The sequence below is a fragment of the Durio zibethinus genome, chromosome 9, assembly GCF_047325235.1.
Source record: "Durio zibethinus cultivar Kanyao isolate XHJ-2024 chromosome 9, ASM4732523v1, whole genome shotgun sequence".
NCBI lineage: Eukaryota > Viridiplantae > Streptophyta > Magnoliopsida > Malvales > Malvaceae > Durio > Durio zibethinus.
In genome coordinates this window covers 23,924,932-23,944,379 of record NC_143170.1, presented here as the reverse complement: position 1 = coordinate 23,944,379, position 19,448 = coordinate 23,924,932, and the positions used below count along the sequence as shown (strand labels likewise).

At 32.0% G+C, this 19,448-nt stretch overlaps 2 protein-coding genes across 4 annotated transcripts; one reads left to right on the top strand and one right to left on the bottom strand.

Annotated features, from left to right (window-relative positions):
- The first annotated feature begins 328 nt into the window (after nucleotides 1-328).
- Nucleotides 329-6,199, top strand: LOC111311964 (protease Do-like 9). Its single transcript, XM_022911840.2, has 9 exons — nucleotides 329-1,742; nucleotides 2,583-2,782; nucleotides 2,880-3,060; nucleotides 3,193-3,384; nucleotides 4,019-4,251; nucleotides 5,255-5,356; nucleotides 5,478-5,528; nucleotides 5,624-5,728; nucleotides 5,813-6,199. The coding sequence occupies exons 1-9, from the start codon at nucleotides 1,145-1,147 to the stop codon at nucleotides 5,909-5,911; spliced, it is 1,761 nt and encodes a 586-aa protein (XP_022767575.2). The 5' UTR covers nucleotides 329-1,144; the 3' UTR covers nucleotides 5,912-6,199.
- Nucleotides 6,200-6,874: 675 nt separating this feature from the next.
- Nucleotides 6,875-12,966, bottom strand: LOC111317218 (WAT1-related protein At3g28050-like). Of its 3 annotated transcripts, none has more exons than XM_089765923.1 (5): nucleotides 12,420-12,952; nucleotides 11,818-12,057; nucleotides 11,560-11,718; nucleotides 11,301-11,452; nucleotides 6,875-7,010 (listed from the first exon to the last, which is right to left on the bottom strand). In XM_089765923.1, the coding sequence occupies exons 1-5, from the start codon at nucleotides 12,486-12,488 to the stop codon at nucleotides 6,992-6,994; spliced, it is 639 nt and encodes a 212-aa protein (XP_089622049.1). In that variant the 5' UTR covers nucleotides 12,489-12,952; the 3' UTR covers nucleotides 6,875-6,991. The 3 variants fall into 3 exon arrangements, with proteins under 3 accessions (XP_089622049.1, XP_089622047.1, XP_089622048.1); XM_089765921.1 differs by lacking the exon at nucleotides 6,875-7,010 and adding an exon at nucleotides 7,502-7,968 and having other exon boundaries at nucleotides 12,420-12,966; XM_089765922.1 differs by lacking the exon at nucleotides 6,875-7,010 and adding an exon at nucleotides 11,027-11,185 and having other exon boundaries at nucleotides 12,420-12,960.
- Between the last annotated feature and the right edge of the window lie 6,482 nt (nucleotides 12,967-19,448).

Below are 19,448 nucleotides of genomic sequence, written 5' to 3'. Positions count from 1 at the left end.
ATAAAAATATATGTTTAGATATAAATATAATGATATGATGAGATAAAGTTTAATACGATAAAAAATAATCATTAAAAATATTAATTTAAAATTTATATGTAATAAAAATTTAAATTATTTAACTTATAAAAATTAATAAATAATAAAAAATTTAAAAACTTTTTTTATGATAAATAATAATTTTGTTAATAAAATAAATAATAAAAAATAACAATAATATATTAAATAGTATTTTATTATATTAAATTAAAATTATTTTATTATTTTTAAAAAAAATTAAAACAAAAAAGTGAATAAATCAAATTAAAAGGATAAAAAGGTAAAAAAAAAAAATAATCAATTGTGCGTTTGTTGATTGAATCTAAAACTTGTAGTGAAAAAAATTAATTTTTGTATTTTAGATTGTACATCCAAATGGATGTTTGAAGCATTGAACATGATTTTTTAAAACAAACACAATCCCATTGGAGATACGTTTGAATTCAAATATAGCTTAAATCAACAAATAGTCTCAATTCCGTTAGAAGTCTAGGTCCAAAAGGATTTCATCATAGTTGTCTTGCTTACCATTTTGAAGAGAAATTTTATCCTAGCAACAATCCTATACCAAGAAAAATTCAATTTGATTTTTTTTTTAATTTTTTAAACAAAAGAAGTAAATAAATAAAAAAAGGCAAATAAAATAAATGAAAAATAAAGAGAATGACTTGACGCTTATGAGTTAAAAGCCCAAATTAAATCCAATTTAAAGCTCAAACTCTTATTAATGGACCAATGATACAGATCAGTTGAAAAAAAAATTTTATAAAATTTTTAAAATTTTAATAATACAAATTCAAAAATTTTTGAAAGTTTTGAATTTAATCGAAAGTTCAAAGGCGGAAGCGGAGTTAAAGAAAAAAGAAGGTAATTATATAATTTTATTTAAAAATAATTTTAAAAAATATGGAGAATAAAAAATTGAGTGAATAAAACTAGCCTTTTGTTTTCGTTTTTCTCTTCCCTCGGCCCTCCCTGATCAAATAAATACTGGAAAAAAAAGGCTCCTCTTGCTATATTCTTTTTACATCTCTCTCTCTCCAACATTTCCTTTCTTGATCCTTTAAAGCACCCACCCAAACACAGCTTATTTTTAATTTCGTATATGGGAGATACCAAAAGAAAAAGAGGTCGAAAAGCTCAAAACCCAATCCCCACTGAAACCCTAGAATCTCCATCCTCCACCACCTCATTGGACGACGTCTTCTCCGTCACTAACGTCGAAATCATCCCCTCTACCACCACTACCACCTCCTCTGCCGCGGCTACCACCACCGCTGCCCGCCCACGTGGTCGCCCCAAAAAGCTCCCCAAACTCTCCGAAAACCCCGTGCCTCTACCCCCCCAACCGCCGCCTGCAATCCTTTCCCCTAGCCGCCGTATTCCTAACGGCAATGCCATCGGAGTTGGAGGAGGAGGAGGTGGAGGGGAGTTGGGTGGAGATTCGGATGGGGATCGGGTGGTGCCAGCAATGGATGCAGTAGTAAAGTTGTTTTGCGTTCACACGGAGCCAAATTTCTCGTTGCCTTGGCAGAGGAAAAGGCAGTATAGTTCGAGTAGTAGTGGGTTCGTGATTGGAGGGAGAAGGGTTTTAACAAATGCGCATTCCGTGGAACATTACACTCAGGTTAAAGTTAAGAAACGTGGGTCTGATACTAAGTACTTGGCTATTGTCCTTGCTATTGGAACCGAATGTGATATTGGTATGTTAACTTCTCAAATAAACTAAATTTTTGATAAATTCTAATAATTCAATGTTTTTCTTAATGCATATAAAAACTATCAATGTTTTGGTTCAACATGTTATAATGCCAGGGAATAAGGAAATTGAAATATTCACACTAATCATATGTGAATGAAGAACAATATATCATAGTGCAGTGATTCTAATTGTTGCTAACTAGTACCATTTCATTACATTTGTAATTTTTCTTTTTTATCATGATAGAATGAAGATAACGTTGTCATGTATTCTATGGCAAGAAATTTGCTAATTACCTGAAATCGAGAGGGGGTAGCAAAGGTTTCTTTGGCCCATAGCTGCTAAGCATGTATTGTTAATTAAGCTTCTTGGGTGTGAGAACTGAGGAGATGATTGCCCTATGTTTCAATCTTTCTTCCCTCCTTGGTTATTTATTACAAAGTTATTTTAGTAATGGTGAGATGGAAATGTGAATTAAGTTACTTTTTTTGAGAGATAGTGTTTATTGTTTCTAATATGTGAGTGTTCTGTGTGGGAATCATATGCAAGGTACAAATGTAGAAAACTGACATGGTTAATGAGAGCTGAATGTAAATTTCTGTGGAGGTGATGCATGGTTAAGGAGAGAGAGGATAGATGAAAAACTCTTATACAGTAAGATAATAGGAGGGGCAAATTCAACTCATTCATAGTGTGAACTGATGTTCAAGAGAGAGCTGCTTGAACATTCGTCAGTGTGATGTAAATATAATTGAGCATCTGGATGTGATATCCGTGTGGCTTCAGATAACTGCTTTCTTTATTTGGTCAAATGGATGATTTAGTTTATATGGTGTTGTAGCAATGCTTACGGTCAATGATGATGAGTTCTGGGAAGGTGTGTCACCACTGGAATTTGGAGAATTGCCTGCACTTCAAGATGCTGTGACTGTTGTTGGTTACCCAATTGGGGGAGATACAATTTCTGTGACAAGTGGAGTTGTATCACGAATAGAAATCCTGTCTTATGTTCACGGGTCCACAGAGCTTCTGGGTTTGCAGGTTTACATGATTACTTTTCTAGCATTTCTTTTGTCTGCAATAGCTAACCCTTTTAAAAGTTTTCGCCTGTTATCCATTCTTCACGATTCTTTTGCAGATAGATGCTGCTATAAATTCTGGAAATTCTGGTGGGCCTGCCTTCAATGATAAAGGCAATTGTGTGGGCATAGCATTTCAGTCGCTCAAACATGAAGATGTAGAAAACATAGGGTATGTGATACCGACACCAGTTATCCAGCACTTCATCCAAGACTATGAAAAGAATGAAGCATATACTGGTAATTTAGTTTGGGTCTTTTAAATAATACTTTTTATCAACATACTGTTAAATTTATGATTGTGTGATGAAAGTGCTATCTGCTGCATTTATCATCATGCTTAAGGTCTAATGATCTCTATTTTTATGATAGGATTCCCAATTTTGGGGGTTGAGTGGCAGAAAATGGAAAATCCTGATTTACGTGCAGCAACCGGCATGAAAGCTGATCAGAAAGGTGTCCGAATCAGAAGAGTTGATCCCACTGCTCCGGAATCTGGTGTTTTGAAGTCATCGGATATTATGCTCAGCTTTGATGGGGTTGATATTGCCAATGATGGAACAGGTAAGGTGTTATTTATCTATACATTGATACATAATACACGCGCACACAGACTTGTACTGTATCTGCCATGTTTTTGCCGATTGAAAATTTTATGCACAAGCTTCTTACATTGTTTGTTATAAGAGCTAATTGTTGTTATCGTAAGAGAAATTTTATTATTACTTTGAAGTAAACAAGTTTGTGTGTTTTCCCTGAAAATTACTTTATAGTAAGTTTATCATTGCTATAAAATGTATGTTTCTTGAGCTTTATGCATTTATAAGTTAACAATTTGAACCAAAATAGGGTAAGGGTTGCATTGAATGGAGAACTTTTTCTGAGGCTTTTAGTTAATCCTTTACAGATGAATTCCTGTATTAACTGATTATTAATTTATGATTAAGAGCTGCTATCTCCACAACTATCAACTTCACTACATGTCCTTATGGCAGTTGTTAGTTGTTATTTGTTAGTTGTGTCGGAAATGAAACTTGTACATCATTCTTAACTTAACTTGAACGATAGCCTAAAATCCCTATCAAGTACTTTATAAGGAAAACTGGCAAGTACAAGTGTTCTCTTTTTCTCATCTGTTCAATCTCTTCTGCACATTTTTTCTGATGTTGCACTTTTGTCCATTATTGATTTTTCTCAGTTCCTTTTCGGCATGGAGAACGCATAGGCTTTAGTTACCTTGTCTCACAAAAATATACTGGGGATAGTTCAGCAATTAAAGTTCTTCGTGATTCCGAGATTCTAAATTTCAACGTTAAACTTGCATCACACAGAAGGCTTATTCCATCACACAACAAAGGCAGACCTCCTTCATATTATATAATTGCAGGATTTGTGTTTGCAACTGTGTCTGTTCCATATTTGCGTTCTGAGGTATGTTTTTTACTTCAAAATCTAGTGCCTCCTCTGTTACAGTAATAAAGTATAAAGCCTGTTAAAGATATGTTTTGCTAGCTTAGATGCTGTAAAGTGGAAGATTGATCCTCGGTGCATGCTCAAAAAGCAGATAATATTAATTTATTGTTATTTTTAGTATTGCACTATATATAGCTTGTATGATTGTACATGTTCTGTTTTAGTGTCATAGGTCATCAAAATGTGTTCATGTTTGACTAAGCATGTTTCTGGTGGATTTTGCATGCGAAGTGCACTACACAGTTCCAGCTGCCTCAGTCAGCTAAGAAAACTTGGTTCTACTAGTTTACTTTCTTAGAGGGTTGAATATTCTCTTAAAACCTGTAATTTTATTGTTTATGTAGTTTGTAATAGCCTAACTAAACATTTCTATACCCTTCTTAATGTTGGGGTTTTAGGACATACTCTAAAATGGATTTTACCTCATGTTGGGGTTCTGGGACAACTTCACATTTTCCAATCATCCTCAAATTCTGTGGTGTCTAGCTAGTTGCCAAAGAATTTCCTAAATTATTGTTTCTATTGAAGTTAAATTAGTCTGCGCTGTTTAATAAATGCTCAATACTACAATGCCTAGGGATGGAGAATGTTTTCAATTGGATGAGTTGATTTTTTGAGTTAAATGCCGCATCATCCTTTTTCATATTCTTTAGGAACTGGAATAGGAATTTATCTAATGGTTTACCATTTTCTTTTGCCACATTCTGACTGCATTAGTGTTCCTGTTGTATGCATCCTTAGACATTTACTTTTAAATTATGCTATAGATGGATCAGAAGAAGAATGATATGTTATTACTTCAAGCAAAGTTTTATGTTCCTTGCTAATCTTTTCTTTGTATAGCATGATCTCATCAATTACTTGATAATAGTGAGTTTGATTTTTCGAAAGTTAGCAACAGAATTAGCAGTTTGTGGCTGTGTTTCCTAATAATCTCAGCTGTATTTGCATATGTGTCTAGTATGGGAAGGATTATGAATATGAAGCTCCAGTAAAGCTTTTGGACAAACTCTTGCATTCAATGCCGCAATCACCTGATGAGCAGCTTGTTGTGGTGTCTCAGGTTCTCTCTCTCTGGCGCCTCTGCATGCATGTTTGCATGCACATGCATTATTCCTACTTATTATGGTTGGCTTATTCTGCTAATCTGTTCTTCTAACATAAGTTCTTAAAAATTTGTTAAGGTACTTGTGGCTGATATCAATATCGGATATGAGGACATTGTTAACACCCAGGTTAGGGTCATCAGTCAGTTGCAACTGCGTTTGATTTCAGGAGTTAAATTTCTTCTGTCAATTATGAATACCTTGTATCTTTTGTACTTACACAGGTCCTTGCTTTTAATGGTAAGCCTGTGAAGAATTTGAAGAGCTTGGCTGAGATGGTAGAGAACTGTGATGATGAATTTTTGAAATTTGATTTAGAATATGAACAGGTTCCTTCTCTCTCTCTACATGAATGTACACTCCAGCACATGCTATTGTTGCACTACTACATTTATGTGTGTGCTTTTATGCAGATAGTAGTACTTAGGACAAAGACAGCGAAAGCAGCTAGTCCAAACATTCTTGCTACGCACTGCATACCATCAGCTATGTCTGAAGATCTTAAGGCATGAAGTCAAGGGACCTAGTTAATTGATTTGTTGCAGCTTTTCTAGAAGGATTTTTTTGTTTTTTGTCTTCAGCAACATCAAGGAAGAAAGGCCATATTTTGTGGAAGGGAGCTTGTCGGTTGTTGGATATCATTCTACATGGAACAATGATGCCCCATTTTATGGGTATTAAAAGCGTTTTTGCACTTCGCTATGAATGAGTTTGCCCATCCGGCTGTGATTGTCAAACATTTATTTTCTTTTATAAATTTTGTAGAGATATATGAAGCACTTGTTTCTTTTGATTGCTACTACAGTTTTTGAGAAACGAAAGCCTAGTTTTGTTTTTGGTACAAAGAAAGTCATAATCTAAAGATAAGAAAAAGAATTGTATGTATTAAAATTTGAATTTAAAACCAGTTGATCGTCACGTTTCAAACTCCAGGTTCAAGGAAAGCTTAGTTTTAAAGATATATTCTCTTTTTACTTTATCACAATGACCTTATTAAATTGAAAATATATCATTGTACAAAGGTCATTAGTCATGTTTGTCCTGAAATTTTGGTGGGAAAGAGGGTTAATCTCAATAATAATAACTATAACAGCAATTTCTCCTTTGGCGTGAATACAGAGAATTCACATATGTATATAGATACAGCTCGGTTTCTGATAACTAATATGAATTCTCGACCCTTCTCTACAAGAAAAGAAAACAAGGGGTGGGGGGGGGGGGGGAGGAGACAATCATTTGTGCATCTAAATGTCCATGTAAGAGAAGGGTGGTTGATGTGTTGGCGGATTCATCCTTGTCTTCTTTGGACCATGCCCATATCACCCCGTAAAAGCCCGTAACAATTATGGCTGCTCCGATGGAGTATTAAATCAATATATACTTTCTCAAGGGCGGCTTTTGGTAGAAGTTGAGTAATAGCAGCAATAAAGCATCCTTTGGAGTCAAAAAAACATCAATAACTAGAGTATGGATGAAGGAAAAGTACGGCAGCTTCTCTTCTTAGATGCATTTCAGCAGTTTTAACACTCTTACCAAGCTTCACTTCCAGACTCGAGTTCAAAGAATTTTTACCTCTTTGTCAATTTGCAGCTTCAGTATGCACTCAAATTCCTGTATGTAGTAGATTTAATTAGAATTTCTGTTTCTCCTTTAGTCATGAGTATGTTTTGCTGCTAGCACGCATTCAATGCTGATACCAAACAGAAAATTGGTTGCCTTAGCAGGATACTATAAACAAGTTCATAATTCCAGTAAAATGTCAAAGGGATTTATTCAAGTATAAATTAAGGTATTTTGGTCAGTGCTCAAGACTCGAAGCATCTTTTTGGCATAAACATAAAGTAAATTAGTTTGACTTTTATAGAACCATGTTTTTGTTACAGCAGCTTTGATACAATAACTTTTCTTTCCGTGGATCAATGGATCGTAATCAATTTTATAAAAAATTTATGATACAAAGGATTTACTACTGTGGTTATTACAAAACATATGATTCATGTTGTTACTTATTAAGATAAAATAAGAAAATAGATCAACTAATTGATTGGAAGGACAATAATAGAAGAAAAAGAAAAAAAGAAGTTTAGAAATTCATATTTGATATTATATTTTTACAATGGTGAACTTTGTGTACTTTAGAGAGTAGTTCCATGTACAAAGAGAAAAACAAATGAAATGATAACATGGCACTATAACATCATATGAGTATAGGATATTGTTCTGTTTTCACATTTGTTCAAACAAATTGATAAAATTATACGTTTATTGAGAAGCACACGTTACCAAATACGCTTTAATTTAATACGATTGTACAAGTCTTGGACTATTTTGGATTAGGATTTATGTATTGGATCGTGGCTAGGAGAAAGATTCATATGCGAGTTCAAACGATGCTGACAGAAATTGTCCAATCCACTGGTCAATGTCAAAGTCTTCTGATGAAGAATCTATTGTAAGATTTAGCCATTTGAGATATTTTGGGTTGTTGAGTACTTCAGCTATCCTTGTTTTGTCTTCCGAGTCTTGCCAGCAAGGGGTTGACTGGTAATTCACATAATTCAACGAAGTCCTGAAGATCAAAGTTGACAAGTCTATCTTCCAATCAATTATGCTTGATATCCAAGGTTTGTTTGGTATATAGATTCTGAGACTGTGATGTAATTGCTTAATATATTCAGGAGCATACCAACATCTTGGTTATTTCATGTAGAGGGTAGTTCTGTTAAAATTTGAGTATTTTGCAAAATCTAAGAGTCTATATTCTGAGGAATATGCAAAGAGTCCTTTATACAGAGAGTAGGGTTTTAAGTCATATAAACATAACTTATAGTATGATCATCATTATATCTACAAGGTCGATGAAAAAGAAAGATGACATAGTTATGTATTGGGAGATGCTGAAGGGAAAAAAGAAATGTTTTTAGCGGTTTGAATCTCTCAAAAAAAGTTTTTAGATAATATGCAGAGGTGGTGTCAGTGTTTCAAGATATGCAAGATCAATGAGAAGATCTTGTACCTTGAATTATATGGGAATGATGTAAATTTGGCAAAAATACCATAAAAATGGGATGGTTTCTTTAGGCATTAACACCATAATAGGCAAACTGAAAAACAAGTGGAGAAATGGATATTGGCGGTGGATTCCAATAGGTTGGACACCATGATCAGAATAACTTTGGATGAGAATTGATTGGTATCTGAACATTAGGTACTTGGCTCTCACATCAGGGATATTTGTTGTAGTAAGCTGCTGTAACTAAGGGTAAGTCTGTTAACAGGAAAGTTAAGATCATCAGGGAAATCAGATGTGTTGGGTGGAGTCTGGTTTTTAGAGAAGGAATATTTAGAGGAAGATGAAGAGGAGGGATTGATCATGCCTTGGATTACATTGATGATATTCTTCTCTTATCACCTGATCATATAGCTCACTCTCAGTTGGTTGATAAGTTTCAATCTATTGTCTAACAATTTGGAAACACGTCAGAAAAGATGACAATTGGAGTCAGCAAAATTAATTTTCTTAAAATGTAACTCAAGAATGGGCAGTACATTACAGAGCGCTACACTGCTTGAGCTTTAGAAGATTTCCCTAATGAAAATATTTCAAAAAAAAAAAAAAAACACATCCTTACTACATGGAAAAAGAATCTTACGGACTAACGTAAAAGATAGCTCTTGGTCAGCAATACTCCTTGAAGATAAAGATGAAAAATGATGAATTTGTGTATGCAAAAGTGGTAAGTTCAAATATTTAGAAATTCATTATCAATCCACTTTCAAAGAAATACTTGCAGTTAAGTATGAAATTCAAAAGTTGGAATTTCATTTCTTTGGCCATCACTTCCTGATTCAAATCTATAAGTTAGCCTTTGACCAGATGATGAAATTTCACAAAGAAAGCAGTCCCGAATGGACAGTTATTACGTTGGTCAAAATGGTTCTCTAAATACTCCTTCACAATCAAGCATATAAAAGGAAGGGATAATGTCATTCCACACTTGTTATCCCGGCCTAGCACTACAAAGCCTTCGAAAATCCTCCCTGTCATTGCTATAACGGATCTTTCCTCTTCTTCATCCTCTTCTAAACCTTCCTCCTTCAAAAACATTGCTCCTACAAGCTCATTTGATTTCCATGATGATCTTAACTTTCCCATTGGCAAACTTTCCCCTGAGTTACAACAACTTATTGAAAAAAAAAAAAAAGAAAAACTTGATGCAAGATCTACACATCTCCTACGTACTAGACATCGATACTCCGAAGGTTTGGTGACACCTCCATCCAGCCCAAGGGTACCCTTTTATTCATCCCTTTACCATTGCAGCACCCCTTAATTTCCCAAAAGAAAATATTTGTATCTTATGGTACCTATGTCAAATATTTGTTTCTTATGGTACCTAAGTCAAATATTTGTTTCTTATGGTACCTATGTCACCTCTACTATGTTACAATTGAATTTCCATTGCATAGCCTCTTAAATTTCTTGCATAATTGAATCGTGGAACCATTTATTTACAGGTGCACCTCTAGACCCAAGTCATGAAAACCTGAAACACTTTTTCTAATGGTTTCAACCTTTTCACATGTGGATTCAATTGTTAGAAACTTAAGAGTAAAATACCAAAACCACCCATTCCTCACATCCTCATTCTTTCCATAGTTTCCCTATATGAAGAACATCCTTCAAATCCTTGGCTAGACTCCTATTACCCATTTAACATAGATGACCTATATTTTGATCTAGATCAATGGTTAGAAAGCCTTATATATGATTTTGATCCAAACGCAAGCAATTCCCACCTAAATCCCTCTACCAGTCACATTTCAATAAATAAACCTTGATCCAGAATAGACTAAAATATGTATAACCATCTAGCAATTTATTTATGCTTTTTGTCATGTGTGCTTCTCAATAAACGTATAATTTTATTACTTTGTCTTGACCTACACTTGGGTATTAATCTTGTCATGTCAAATTTGCTTTATTTTACTTCTGTAAAAGTGCCTCAAAAGCATCACTTGTTTGTTTATTGTGTCACAAGCTACTACGCACATGTGACACTACAATGCTAAGTAATCATTTCGTTTGCTTTTCCTTCCCTAAATAAGGAAGTACTTCATGAAGTAGGCATAGTTTACCTTTGTAAAAACTTGTGATATAATACAAGTATGAGTTTTTAAACTTCTCTCCTTAGGGTTATTCTTTTACTTCTAATCTATCAGTTGATCAATCTTTTTGTTTTATCTTAGTAAGCAATGACATGAGTTATATACTCTGCAGTTGCTGCAATAGTGAATTTACTGCATCAAAAATCTTATAAAATTCATTACAGATCATTGATCCATTAAAAAAAAAAAAAGTTACTGTATCAAGTTACTGAAGCAAAGATATAGCTTCATAAAAATCATGCCGATTTGCTTGACATATATGTCAAATGGACTCTTTGAGTCTTGAGTACCAATTAAAATAACTTGGGTTATGAACTACTTGTTTATAGTATCCCCTTATGAAGGCAACCGATTCTCTATTTGTAGCTTAGTCATGTGTGATTGGCGAAACATGGTTATTTTCTGGTTTTAGTACATCACTTTATAATGATCAAACTAACATTTTGGCTTTAAATATTTTGTGTTTTTTTTTTTCCATTTATCTCGTTGTTAACACGAGGGTAAGCAAACCAATAGACTTGTTGAACATCTTGTTTTAAACTACTTTATGTTCACTTACTAATTAAATGAACAAGTTTGAGCAAAGCTGTCATCCCCAAGCTCCTTTAATAAATAATCTGAGATTGAATATAGGTCAGCTTTACTACTTAGTTTACTAATTAAATGAACAGCTAGTTTACTACTTAGTTTGCAATAACTAGCAAATTAAACATGATATAAGAAGATTGTTACCTTCCAACATAAAGAGTTTCTCCAAGGAAAATGAACCCCAAGAATGCAGCAATAGCAATACTTAAGGGCTTGAACATGGCCACAAAGACTGGCCCTTTCCATCGTATGCACCATGCTATCATGCTAAATGTTACCACACTTCCAAACAGAGCCTGAAAAGAAATTGGTCACAGTTACAAAGCTTCGCTTGGCGAAATAGGAAGAGCTAATACGTGAATTGCCAGTCAAAAAGTTTTTTTCTTGTATGCAGTTTACTTACTGGGTAGACCACAGAGATGAGTTCGATATCAGGACTCAATTTCCAAGCATTTGGGTTTCTTTCAGTTATCAAAGCAACCAATCCACATTGAATGGTCCCAAAGAGGCAATAGAAGGAAACTAACGTTATCACTGAGGGATACCCCTTTAGAATTACAGCCTTCAAATATGGTAGGAAAAAGACATCAGTTCAACCCTCAGTCTCTCACAAAGATGGAAGTAACCAAAGCTACTGGATCAAGAATAGTATATTAATTACCTGACCAATGATGTTTGTTGAAAGAGACAAACAGGCAGTAGCAATGAAGAGGCCACCTATGATCCAATTGTTTGGAGTTGTTAAGATGGTAGACGAAGATGGTTGTGAATACGGTTGAGCAGATGGGGAAAGTACCAGAGGACCCTTGTAAAAGGTTATAACCACTGCTCCAGAAACGGAAACCAAGGTGCCCAAGATTTTGCTCTGACTCTTTGAGCTTTCAACTCTAGCTCTTCCATCCTAGAAAGTTCAAAAAATAACTGATATATAGCAGAGATCAAACCTAAAACTTTGCCTGTAGTTTCTATAAATTATTGGATGCTTCAAATCCAAAAAAAAAAAAAAAAAGAAAACAGCTGCTCAATGGGAGGAAAAGAGAAGAACTGAAGAAGACAGCAAGCAAGAAAGTGAAAGCTGGGATTAAGTTGCCGAGAGCAGAAGCTAGGGTCGGAGAGCTGTAGCTTACACCAGTGAATACGCAGTTCTGGATCAAAGTAATCCTACAAAACCTAGATTCCTAACCCAATTCTTTCACGAGAAAACGAATCAAACTAACTTCTAAAGATCAAGAAAACAGAACTCTGTTAGATTTAAATGCGTACCCAGCAATGCTTAGGAGGAAGAACTTGCACAGCAAAGATAAAGTAATTGGTGGCCTCTTTTTCCTGCATAAAATGAAAAAAAAAAAAACACAAAAAGAAAGTCCCAAAACAGAAATAAATACTATTAAGTGCTCAATGATTACCAATAACATGAATCTAGTTGATAGATAGTGAAGAACGTTGTGAAGAGAAAAGCAGCAGGAAGAAGAATGATAGAAACCAAAGCATGTGTAGACAACAAAGACAAAGTGGCTCATTCCTTTGGACATGGCAGCTTTGCTGAGGGTAGTTAAGCCAACATCCAGGCACTCCACAGCTACCATTGCAGCGAATGGCACCAATTCAACTAAGCGGGACCTTACTCTCATCTCTCTAACTTTCATTCTTCTCTCTCTCTCTCTCTCTCTCTCCACATAGCTGGGAACTGGGTCACTTAAGTTGCTGCTAAAGGTCATTGTTTTTGGATTTTATTGCAGATGTTAACATTTGGGATGGCAAATTTAATCAGACAACTATATAAAGATACATTTCAAAATTAAGACAGGAAAAGGATGTTGATTCTGCTAAATAATTTTGAGTTGACAAATGACTTAGGAAAATGGTACATTTCAAAATTACGGCTTTGTATATTTCGCAAAAAGTAATTTTTAAAAATAATTTTTGAAAAATATTTATATATTTTTTAATTGAAACAGATTTTTTATTATTTAGATAAATTAATGAAAAATATTTTTTATTATTTAATTATTTTTTGGAAAATTTTGTTTTCAAATAATATTAATATAATTATTAAAATATTAAAAATTATTTATTATTAAAATTATTAATATTAAATAATAATAATATTTAATATTAAAAGATTATGTTAATATAAAAAATACTTAAAATAAAATCATTTATTATTCTTTATATTATTTATTAATATGTTATAATATTATTTATTAGGAAAATTATGCTTAAAAGTATTGATAAATAAATTTACTAATAGACAATTCCTTTTTGAAAAATGTCTTTCTTTTTTCAAATTCATAAGATAATTTTTCAAAAAATGATAATATTTTTCATTCATCAGTAAATCATTTTTTGTTGATTAATCAATTTTTTATCAAATAAACACCTAAAAAAAAGAAAATTATTTTTCACCAAACAAAATGAGTCATAATATAAAAATTTTTTTTGGCACGATAGTTTTAAGAAAATTTTTTAAAGAATAATAGTTATTTCATTATTGGCTCAAATGAAGTTTTAGAATTGATATTTTCAAGATATAATGTCTAAAGTGATGAAATTCAATACTGCACTTCAAAATTTTTTGAGTACACTTGAATTATGAACAAAAAAAAAAAGTGAGAGAATAAAATAATTTTTCTAATATTGAATGTAAAGTCATGTAAAGTTATATTAAACGAACTTTAAAAAAAATATTTATAAGTCTTAATTGATGTTTGATATTTTTATTTTTCACAAATAGACATCTCTTAGGTGAAAAATCATTAAGTTTAGAATGAAACATTATGTCCAATGAATAAATTTTTTTGAATTTTTGACAATGAAATTTAAATACGTGAGTCATGACATTTGACTACTATATGAAAATTTCTCACAAAATGTGAAATCCTGCAGGGCATTCGACTATTTTCCTTGGGGCATTTGATTACTTTAATCAAAATTTCAAACAAAATATGCATAGAAAGGATGTTTGACTACCACCCAAGAGCATTCAACTACTCTTGCTAATTTCATTCTAAAGTTTATTTTTATGTTTCTAAATATCATTTATTCAACATAAATGCAAATTACATGATTTTAAATTTTTATACTTTATAAAAGACTTAAAATACTTTAGAAAATAAATATTTTGGTAATAAATGTTGTGATGTATGGGTTCAAGAATCCGATCGTTAGACTTGAGAAATAGAAAAAACAAGGTTAGAAAGCATTTTAATAAAAAAAAAAAAGTAGCTACAAAATTTTTTATGGTGTAATTGACCACTCAAAAATTTTGTTTTTTTAATAAAACATTTAAAATGAGTTTAAAGTTTATTAAAAGAACATTTTGCAGTCTGTAAAAATTAGAGCTGGGTCTCAAAGTCGATTACATATGAAGAAGACTAGTACTCTCACAGTACCCATCGAAGACAGTATCAATTAATTGCTTGTTATTCTTAGACTTTAGTAAAAATGTGTCCTATTTTTAATGTTTAGAAATTAATTCCTTTGTTTATTCCAATAAATCAAAATTTTCTTTTTTTTTAAAGTAAATCATTTTTTATTTATTTTGAAAAGCAAAACAATTAATTTTTTGATCAAGATGAAAAAGTCCTAAGTATCAGGACACTTCTTCCATTCTCCTATATTTAGGTAAAGTTTCAAAAATATCTTTTACTTAGAAATTTTTAAATTGTCTTTCGAAAATCGAGATGACACATCGTATAAATGATAGCAGTTGAAAGTCCCCCTATATTTAGGTTAAATCTCAAAGGCTATATTTATTTGAGATATCATCTTATTTAAAAATATTTTTGAAAAAAAAAAAAAACTTTATTTGAAACATATGCATAGAATGCATTAACATTGTAATATATGATGAATGCATGACAATTAAAGAATGCATGTGACAACAAAATAAAATGAAAAGCAAATGCATAAATGGGATCAAGTTGATTTTAGGGTTTGAAGGTTCATTTAGGGCTTGAGGTTAGTTTAAGGTCTAAGTTAGGGTTTTAATTTTAGGTTAGGGTTTGGGTTAGGGTTTTAGTGTTTAGGTAGGGTCTAGAGTTTAAGGTTTGGTTTTAGGGTTTTAGTTTAAGGTTTAGGCTTTAAAGTTAAGGTTTATGTTTAGGGTTGAGGTTTTAGGGTTTAGATTTAAGGTTTTTGTTAGCCCAAAAACTTGAATTAAACCAAGAGGGGATGAATTGGTTGATTATAAAATTTTCAAATTTAATATCTAATAAGCACAAATTTCATAAATTATTTTTTTAAGCAAATAAACACAATAAATATGAATATACTAATAATCTTAAAAGCAAAGAGATAGAGATAAAGAATCAAACACTAAAATTTATAGAGGTTTAGTTCTTCCTTGAGGCACTTACGTTCTCTCCCTTAGCCTCACTTGCCAATAAGTTCAATCCATTATATGTTGAATGTTACAACTTAACTCTTCAAAACTCTATACTATCAATAATACAATCTCTTAAGGGTTATCATCCCCCTTAAGCTTACAACATCACAAAACAAGTTTTGAAGTGTTTTGCAAATTCAAAGGATTTCTTAAGGTTGAGTGTTTGCTAATTTAAAGTACAAATCAAAATTAAGAAGAATATCAAAAGAGAAACAAATACACAAAGAAATTTTTATAGTTTTCAGACAACAAAATGCTCTTTAATGCTTAGAGAAGATGGTAGATGAAAGTAATAAGTGTTATTGGCTCTTGATGGCTTGAAATATGGTGAAAGATCACTATTTATATATTGAGAGTGGAAAATAACCATTGCTTGCATTAATTGTTTAATGGCTTTACAAAATTTCAAACAAAAATAGCTGTTGCATGCTTTTTGGGCACAAGGGGATCGATCCCCTCATATAAAAGATCGATTGTTTTAGTTAAAAATACAAGCTAATTCATGCGTGAAAAGACATACATAATCGATCCATAAATGCCACCAATTAATCCCTTTTTTGGGTGATCGATCCTCTAGTCTGGGTGATCGATCCCTTTTCATGTTTTGAAACTAATTTTTCATTTTGATTAAAAAATCAATCGATCCCTATAGGGAAAGGATCGATCCTATCTTTGAAAACTTGTACCAATCGACCTAAACAAGTAAGGGATCGATTGGTTTTCATGAAAAGTCCACAAGACACCTTTTTGGCCAAAAAATCAATTGATCCCCTTGAAAAAGGGATCGATCTCTTGTATTTTGGCCAATTTTTTTGCAAATTATAATTGAGAAAAAGATTGAAGTGTTAGAAGCAGAGAGGGATTCGGCCTTGGTAATCTATAAAGTATGAGGTGAATAGGAAATAAGATATTCAAAGTTAGTACGATACCAAAAATATGATAGATTTGATAAAACAATTCGAGAATGTCCAATTCTAGCATGTATCCGGATAAATGTGCAAAAGATCATTGGCATATTGCTCAAGTGTTGAAAAAAAAAATTGATGGCCTGCCCTGGTACTACAATATCATGCAATATGTCAAGCATCAACAATACCCAAAACACATGTCAGAAAATGACAAATAAATATCAGAAGATTGGTTATGGAATTTTTTCTCGATGAAGAAATTTTATACAAGAGAAGTCAAGATCAAATGTTATTGAGATGCATGAAATCTACTGAAGCAAAGAAAATACTTAAAGAAGTGCATGAAAAAAGTTGTAGAGCACATGTAAAGGGCCATATAATGGTTACAGAAATCACAAGAATAGGTTATTATTGGTTAATAATGGAGAGTGATTGCATAATTATGCCCAAAAATATCATAAATGCTAGATTTATACAAACAAAATTCACGCTCCTCTAATCCTTTTTTACATGTTTTATCACCTCCATGATTGTTCTTCATATAGGGAATGATTATGATTGGACCATCATTCTAAAAGCTTCAAATAGGCATCGATTTATTTTTGTAGTGATTGATTACTTCACAAAATAGGTGAAAGTAGCTTTTTATGCCAATGTGACAAGGGCAGTGGTGTGTAGATTTATAAAAAATGAGATAATATGTCGTTATAGCCTTCCAAAAAAGATCATCTCTGATAAGACTCATAATCTAAATAACAATATGTTAGCAGAGGTTTATGCTCAGTTTAAGGTGAAGTATCATAATTTGGCCCAATATCATCCAAAGATGAATAGGACGATAAAAGCTATTAATAAAAACATTAAGAGGATAATAAAAAAAATGACTGATACTTATAAAAACAGACATGAAAAGTTACCTTTTACGTTGCATGCTTATCAAACATTGGTACACACATCGACTAGGGCAACTCTATTTTCGCTCGTATATGGGATGGAGGCTGTGTTGCTAATCAAGGTAGAAATTTTATTTTTAAGAGTCTTGATGAAAGTAGATTTAGAAGAAGCGGAATGGGTCTAGAATTGTTACGAACAATTGAACCTCATCGAAGAAAAGAGGTTCATAGCTGTTTGCCCTAGTCAGTTGTACCAAAAAAGAATGATGTAAGCATATGACAATAAAGTTCAATTTAGGTGTTTTCGTGAGGGAAAATTGTTCTTAAAGAAAATTTTTTTGAATTAGCACAATAATCGAGAAAAATGGCTACCAAATTGGAAAAGTTCATATATAGTAAAAAAAGCTTTTTAAGGTAGAACGTTAATCTTAACAGAGATGGATGGAGATGACTTGCTAAACTCGATAAAATCAGATGCTGTGAAAAGGTATTTTACTTAAAAAATTGACAAAAACGGCTAAAAAAAAAAGAGGACTCATAATTGAAAACCCAAAAAGGTAATTTGAGTCAAAGGAATTATTTAAATTGAAAACCTAAAAAGGTAATTTATACACAAAGAAGTATCATTTTCCAAGCACAAGGGGCAATGCCCAGTATAACAAACTCGGAAGGATTAAGTGCATTAATGGAATAGGTTTTAAGAGGAAGAATTTTGGAATGTTGTTCATGATTGTCTGAATATGCACTGTCTAAATATGATTTCTTTATTTAAATTTTGTGCTAGTGTTCATTTGTTTAAATTTCTCACTTGACACATCTTTGTACCTTTTTATAATAAATATTCATTTTTATCTAATTTATCTTTCTAGTAATTTTCATTATCATAAATAGAGGAAATGCTAATTCATCACACTTGTCATGAAAATTGGAATATGATAAATGATTGATAATATTCATAAAAGTTATTACATTATTTTGCAAAAGTCAAAGATAACAAAGTTAAAATAAATATTAAGAAAAATAAGGGAGATTTGAAAAAGCATCCATTTTCAAACTCATCAAATCAAAGTAAAAACTTGCTGTAAGTGGTGTCGGATAATGATATTGGCAAATAATCATTGTAGTTCACAAAAAAATAGCTCATAGAATATGCAGACTGGGATTGAGATTGGTTATTTTGAAAAAATGAAAAATTAAAAAAGATTGACTTAGAAAACCTTGTTACCATAATTAAGATGTGTCATATTGATTTCTAATAATACATGCATCACTTGTATTGCATTCATGAATTACATTCAATATATTTTTCAAAGAAAAAATTTGAACTTCAAGATTTTTAAAGTTGAATCATTCAAGGAAAATATCGAGGTATAGGAAATGATTTCGAAATAGGCACAACTCGTGAGACTCTCGAGTCATAATGTCATAAGCCATTTTCAATATTAAGATTTTTAAAGTTTCAAAGTATTTGTTTGGAAGGAATCATTTTTTGATAAGATTTTAAAGTTTCAAAGCCTTTGTTTAAGATGAGCCATTTTCAACCAAGATGTTTTAAAGTTGCAAAGCCTTTATTTAGTTGGAGCCATTTTCAGATAAAATTTTTAAAGTTTCAATGCCTTTGATTAGAGGAGCATTCAAAAATCTCAAGATTTATGAGACTTCTAGGCATAATCTCATATTTTATTTTCAAAAGTTGTTGAGCATTTGTTTATAAATAGTTAAATTCAAATAAAAACAAATCAAATAAATAAAAATAAAACAAATAAAAAAATAAAATCAAAATAAAAAAACAAAGAAAAAAAAATAAACTAACAAAAAAATAAAAAAAAACAACAAATGGACTAAAAAAAACTCAAAAGCATCATCTGAACAAAATTATTGTCTATCTTTGTATTATTCCTAATTCTAAAAAATATACAAAGATGGACAATTGTATGCACCTAATTTTATTCGAAATATTTTGATGTGGTTGACCCAAACTTGTTTTTAAACGTAGGTTGAGACCATTATTTTTGGGCCCATTTTACAGTTAAAAAAAGCCCATTTAAAGCTCGATGGATGGCCCATTTTAAGGTGACCTGTTAAATAGTCCAAATTAGTAGCT